General features: G+C 42.2%; 1 protein-coding gene across 1 annotated transcript; it reads right to left on the reverse strand.

The window, feature by feature from the left end:
• Window positions 1-4,433: 4,433 nt before the first annotated feature.
• On the reverse strand, window positions 4,434-6,435 carry LOC107726628 (protein FAM84A-like). The gene is made up of 2 exons (XM_016536283.1): window positions 6,295-6,435; window positions 4,434-6,038 (listed from the first exon to the last, which is right to left on the reverse strand). The coding sequence occupies exon 2, from the start codon at window positions 5,999-6,001 to the stop codon at window positions 5,219-5,221; it is 783 nt and encodes a 260-aa protein (XP_016391769.1). The 5' UTR covers window positions 6,002-6,038; window positions 6,295-6,435; the 3' UTR covers window positions 4,434-5,218.
• Between the last annotated feature and the right edge of the window lie 424 nt (window positions 6,436-6,859).

Below are 6,859 nucleotides of genomic sequence, written 5' to 3' on the forward strand. Positions count from 1 at the left end.
TACTCACCCTCAAGTTGTTCCAACCTGTATGACTTGCTTTCTTCTGTAGAATCTTTCACACTTTCAACAGTTTTTCACCATACAATAAAAGTCAGTGTATTCCAAAATAACTTTTTGACTCTTGAGACTTTTTTGTCAAGAGAAATAAATCTGATAAGTACAAGCAAAAGTCTCCATTTGCTCTCCATTCATTCTCATTGATGTCTATAAGAGAGAAAAAATTAAGATATTAGATCTTATTTGTGACTTTTCTTTCTTATAGAACCAGAATCTACAATGCTAGTGTCACACTTCTCTCCACCATCACCAACAGCTGTGAAATCTCCATTTCCCCCAGCCATAACTACACAGAGTCTCAGTTCACCTCACAAAAGAAACGGGCCTCTTCTGATCCAAACCTTAGAGAGATTGATGAGAGATTGCTTCATTTTTTCTGTCATTTTTCATGAGGCAGGTTGTTTTTCCCCTGCCATCGCTGTCCGTGTTCACTGTACGGTGCAGAGGGAGACAGCAGGAGAAGCAAACACTTCTGCAGTAATTGGGTACAGACCAAGAACTTTGGTGTGGCCCAGCATAAGCCGATGTGAGCCTACTAGGAGCGGAGTAAACATAAAAAGAAGGGAGCAGGGGAGACTGTCGGGGTCCACAGGGACTCGTGCTCTCTTGCTTAGAAGCGTGAAACAGAATTTGCTGAATTGTGCAATGTGGCGCATTATGCTGTGGCATTATAAAAAGAGCCTATAATATGATATGACCTAGAGTCTAATCTATTCTCTAAGGATCCCCTACACACTGTAGCTCTGACCGATTCAGTACGTCCTTTTACAGCGAGTCCATCTCAGTGAACCCTTAGCAGTACAGAATCATTATGGATGTGCTATAGAAATTTAAAGATGATTATCTTCATCTGTATGTAGAAGAAATAGGCTATGTGGATATGCCTTATAGTACCACTCCAGACCTTTTTTGACATTATTATGTCTACCATGGTACTGAATGATCACATGTTCATGTACCGCAGTATTTAAGTGGTATGGTACTTCAACAAAGGTCTAAAACAATATGGCAGTTATATAAATTGTCTTCAGTTATATAGTTAAATAAACTGCACATGCAATAAAGAGCTGCTTCGTTGTTAACAAACGATAGAAATCATTTGCAAGTTTTTCCACAATAGATTGATCCACGTTATCCAGCGCTCTTTTTGTTCACGCTCTTAAAAAATATTGTTTATTGAGGCAAAAGTCATAGTTAATGTTTTGTTAATAGCGAGAATTGAAACTTAAAGTGTGACCAAATTAGACTGCACTGGTCGCTGGAGTTGAAATAGTGGCAGAATACTGCAGAAAAATATCCGGTTACTACTTCGGTGTGAGAGAAACCACTGCAAACTTACAGCGCGTGAATGAACCGTCCGAATGAAGCAAACAATTTCAGACCTTTTTGCAAATCTATTTGACTGATTAGACCAAGAGAGTTATTCACGAATCTGGCTATGCTAGTTCTGATTCTAAACAGCCGTTAGAAAACACAAGAATTGATTGCTGAAATATTATCAGAGAAAATTATTCTCAAGTCAGTATACGTCAATCCCATTGACAAATAAGGATTTATCAGTTCAATCTTTACCAAGACACAGCGGGTCTTGTGCCACAGTAAAAAGGGTCTAGCGACACCCTTGAACTTTGATATTGCGTCCAAAAACCCAACGTAGTTTCTTCTCAGTGCACCTTCATTTCAGCAGTTCTAGATGATCAAGACAAATTCTTTAAAATTGCTATAAAATTTTATTGACAAAGGGAAAGATTTAAAAAAACACAAATGAGGCTGAATTCCTAAATTCCTCCTCTACTCCTGAGGCCAGATTACCAGCTAGCCTGCTGGTTTAAATGAATATCCGATCGAGTCTGAAAGAGAGGCAGGATTTCTGCAGAGCACAGATGCTATGCATAATTCTCCCTCAGCAGAAGCAAATGCATTATCGTTAGTTCTTTAATCAACGCAAAAAACAACAAGCTTTCCGTAAAGGTGACTCCTCATCCTCTCTCCAGGCTTCAAGTAAAACAATATTCAGTAGACGCAAGCTAAATGACTGGCTGAAGTTTCCCCAGTAACAGGTTACAAAGTGACAGACACACACACACACACACACACACACACACACACAAACAGGGCAGCACACATATGGCATATCACTGAGAGGCAGACTTTGTTTCAGGCTAAAGATATTCTGTTCAGCTCATGTTGGCAACATCTACTCCCTCAGCCCATCTCTCCTTCACTCCTGTCCTCATTCTCCACATATAGCCCGCTGCCCCACTATCCTAAATTTCCAGCATCAGAAAAAAGCGATCGGTACAGGTGACAGATTGTCAGGCTCAGAGAACGGGAAAATGAGGCGGGGGTGGGGTAATGTCAAGAAAGGGGATCCCACAAACCGTCTCCTGAAAAAGTGGGTTACTGGGGCTGCTGGGATTGGTGAACAACAATGTGGTGGAGACAAGACTGGAGAGACAATGGTGATGACGTGTTCTGAGCCAAAGAAAATGAGTGTGTGAGTGTTAATGTCTGGTGTTTCTCAACCGTACTTGTCAGTTCAGTGTCAGTACATACTAACAAGGCTTGCAGGTCAGTACTAAGTTTTTATGTGGTGGAAAATGGCTCAGAATACCAAGATCTGACATACTTTACTGTAATCATACAGCATTTTTTGACCAATGTGAATGGGCTTGATTACTGTATATAAAAGCCTGATTATAATGTTTTTTCAAAATGTCAAATTATAATGTAATTTAATGAATAACTTATGCCATAATGAATAAGAAAATGTATATAAATCTGTTTTTTAATAACATTATTAATGCCTGTTTTCCATGGGCAGTAAAAGCGCATTATTTATTGTGCCAGACAAATAACAATGTGCCTCTTTTCTGTGAAAATTGAGTTAATTTGCACTAAAAAGAGTGATAATTCATTTAACAATTCACTGAATGCAAAACTATTTCATCACATTAATCATCTAGTTAAACTGGGTTGTGGATGTAAAATTTGCTGTAGTCATTTAGTGAATTCGCCCAAGTCTGTAACATCTATGATGAACTCAACTGACATCTTTCCCAACCGTTAGAAACCTGTCCCACTTGTTTTCATTCACACAATCGCCCCGCTTTCCATATTAACGGCTCAAACTGACACACCTGACACAACATGTTGTGCATGATGTAGACTCATGATTAACAGCCTGGCCTGGAATAGTCACACAAAGAATAAGCAGTAAAGAGTGTATGTGAAATGAATATGATGAACACACACTACAGGAACTAGCCTAATCTAGTAAATATTCTACTAGATTATTAACAGGAACGATTATGAACGCATTTGTGCTTGACAAACGCATTACCTGCAGCACAAAGGTAAACCTTCTAAAAATGGACTTCGGCCTTGCATTATACAAACTGATTTTCAGAATGACTTGTTAGTGTTGGCCAGCACAAGCTCTGTAAAGGGTCCAGCCACACAGACCTGCGGGCCAATCAAGCCCCACTGAACATAAAGCATAAATGATCCCAGCTGCAGCCTACAGCCTCTAATAGGAAAACAAACAGAGCATGACCATATTTACTGGTGCTAGAGAGTGGCTATGTGCACAGACACACACATATACACAGCTCTCCCATTACTTAATGCAAACCTTGCAGCCAAAACTGGAGACTGCAGTTAATTTGGATGTATGGCTTCTGGGCCACAAGCAGAGCAGTCATAAACTTGATATGTATAATTAAAGTAAGAGACGGAATATAGAATAAAAAGTGTCTCCTATGAGTCAAGGTTAGAAACATGCTGATGATGATCATCGACCATAACAAGCCAGGAACAAAAGGACAGTGTCTCCATGCATCAACAGCTGCCCATAAGGCATACTAATGCACCAATGATAACAAACGACTGCCCTGCTGGCGGGAAATAAATCCATCAAGAATCAAATGAAGGAATTATCGATACTGTGAACACTACAGAAGGTTGATGTGTGAATTATAATGCATCGGTTAGTCACTCGCGTGAGGCTACCTCAGCCAGCACGTGCTCGCTTATGGCATTTGTATGCAGGCAAAACAGTATGAAAAAGAGCTAGAGACCAAAGCAATTTTCATAGGGCAATCTACGTTTATTTAAATAAAAACAGTTTTTTTTAACGTACTAACTGAAATACAAAAATATGGACTCCAAAAACAGAAGAATGTTCGCTGCGTTTGTTAATAACAGAATGAAAACAAAGGCTCGTGTGTTGTCGCCTGTAGGGGTTTAGAGGAACTAATGCAGCTGGACAGATGCGCAATAGGAGCTCCACGTTTAATATTAAAGCTCTGGAGTTCAGTCAAATAGGAGACACGTGGCAAGCTGTTTTACCTTTATTCCGTTAACTTTACCAGTACTTCTTTTACATAGAGTAGTCCAATAGCGACTTGTGTCTTTATTTATTTCACTATACCCTAATTATTCATTCAACTGAAACAATTTTAATAATGACAAGCACATATCCAAGGGTACACATTTAGGATCTGTGGTTCAGATATGAACTATTCAACTCCAGCTTGACTAGTAACCATTTCATTAGGTACTAGGAGCTATTGATATTGATCTCAACTGTTACAAGTAACATTCTTCATCTCACTAGTAACATTTGATTTTTCACTTAGGCCTATATGTAATGACTAGCCTAGTCAGAATGGCTTCTTTATGGTTCAAACAGAAGTCTTACTAGTGTGATTAAAATGTCACTTGTAACAACTGGGATACACGCTAGTATCTAGTCAAGCTGGAATAGATACTAGAAACTGTTTGAACAGATACCTGATAAATAAGGAGTATAAGTAACAAAAACAAATGCTAGTTAGTGTTAAGGAATAAATGTCAAACCGGCTTGCCACAGACATATGAACGCATCGTGGTCACCATCTGCCGCAGCAGGGCTCGGGTGAGAATTTGAGGGGGCTGTATCGGTTCATGGGCGATCTGTGACGAGGGCTCACCTCATGTTTGATCTTTTTCCTTTTTAAAGGTACAGGGTGACTTTAGTGGGGCCATCGGTTCTAACAGCACAACCAAACGGGGCGTTGTCTTTGCCAAAACATGTTCACACAAATACGCACAACCCTCCCAAAGTCCTGAAATAAAGGTAAGCAGCCCTTGCTCAAGGCATGCAGAAAGTCCCAAGCGCTCATTCCTTGCCGGTCACCAGCGACAGCTCCTTGAGAATGCCACTGGCGTCCACGCGCCGTCTCTCGCGTATCATCTCCTCCAGGCTGCGGAACATGAGCGTGTGCGCGGTGCTCTCGGACAGGTGCACCTTCAGAAAGTAGCGCTGCTCGACCGAGTGCGCCTCCCCGCCCGCTTTAAATTCCCGCTTGCCGAAACGGCACCAGGCTGCGAAACTTTCCGAGTTCGTCCAGCAAATCTCGCCGCTGCTGAGCCCCACGTGCCCGCTCGCGTTCTGCATCACCAAATCAGCTGGCAGCGGTCGGTAGCGATACCTATTGTTCACTATCCTGCCCTGCCGACCGCAGATGATCTCAAACAAGCTGTCCTTGCGGATCTCCCCCTTGTAGAGGTGAATAACCTGGTCCTCCCCTTCAAAGATCGCCCAGTGCGGGGGTTGTGAGTTGGCCACTAACTCCAGTAGATCCCCAGGTTTGCACATGGTCAATAAAGTTTTCACCGAATAAACATTCAGGTCCTCGTTCTCTCGCAGTTTGGAGTATATACATTCCTGGCAGCAGAACGCCGAGTACTCGATCTCGTTGAGCGCAATCGGACCGTCTTTGCTCGGGCTGTTGTTGTCTTTAAAGCTGTCTGACTGCGATCGATCGTCCATCTCTTCCTCTTCATCGGAAAAGAAATACGCCACGCCAACACGCAATTCGTCCTTCTCGATGCCCGATGGATCCCCGGTGGGTAGCTCGCTGTAGTTTAGGTGGGTGATCCGGTCCAGTTGGTTTCCCATCAATAACAGGGCAGAGAAGAGACATGGAATACTGCTTCTGAAATACAAAAGGCTTATATGAGTGTCATGCTAGAGAGGCGGACTGGAATTATTCTGACGCGCCCAAAAATGCTGTCTAGGTACACAGCCATAGTAAATCACCTCACAACACAATAAACCACGCGCACCTGGGCGCGTAAACAAGCCAGTCTCGCAGAGCGCGGCACAAAGAGGCAAAGGGCGAGTCAATGTTGAGCTGCTCACGAAGCTCTTGTTAATAAATTCACAACACAACACCTCGAACGGACGCGTACCTGCGTATTTCCCCAGGACTATGGCTAATGGTCCTTTCTCTCCATCGGTGCTTGCGCTGTGTGTATCCCGCAAGGTCTCCAAAACAAAACGCGTTCGCCTCCCCCTTACGTGTTCTCCAAGGTACACTGGATTCTCTAACACTTTGCACCGCCGCACTTTAAATAGTCTAGAAAACTCCGCCCCGACCAGCAGAACCTGCCCTCCTCATGGCGATTGGTTCAGAGCCCTCATGAAAAACTTAGACCTTTGCTCAGAGGCGTATAATATTACAGCTGTTTGTGTTGTTCGCAGCCTTCAAGACCCAAAGGGTTTGGCAGATTTGTCAAATATAACAATAGTAAATCTAGGCTTGAAATAGAGCTAGGAAAGGTTAGAGATTCATTATAAGGACATGTGGTTTCTGAATGCTTGATTAGCTCTGTCAAAACAAGTTAGAGCTTTTGTTTGCAGGGAGAACACTTTATTAAAGCAGTATTCAGATTCAATACATAATGTGGGCATAATGTTGATGACCAACGACCACAAAAATAATTTAGCCTTGTCCTTCATTTTTTTAAACAGAGC

The sequence above is a fragment of the Sinocyclocheilus rhinocerous genome, unplaced genomic scaffold, assembly GCF_001515625.1.
Source record: "Sinocyclocheilus rhinocerous isolate Xijiao unplaced genomic scaffold, SAMN03320098_v1.1 scaffold1538, whole genome shotgun sequence".
In the NCBI taxonomy this organism is placed as follows: Eukaryota; Metazoa; Chordata; class Actinopteri; order Cypriniformes; family Cyprinidae; genus Sinocyclocheilus; species Sinocyclocheilus rhinocerous.

What these genes read in the sequence shown, in the direction of transcription:
- LOC107726628 (XM_016536283.1), bottom strand. Translation starts at nt 6,001, where the DNA reads ATGGGAAACCAACTGGACCGGATCACCCACCTAAACTACAGCGAGCTA.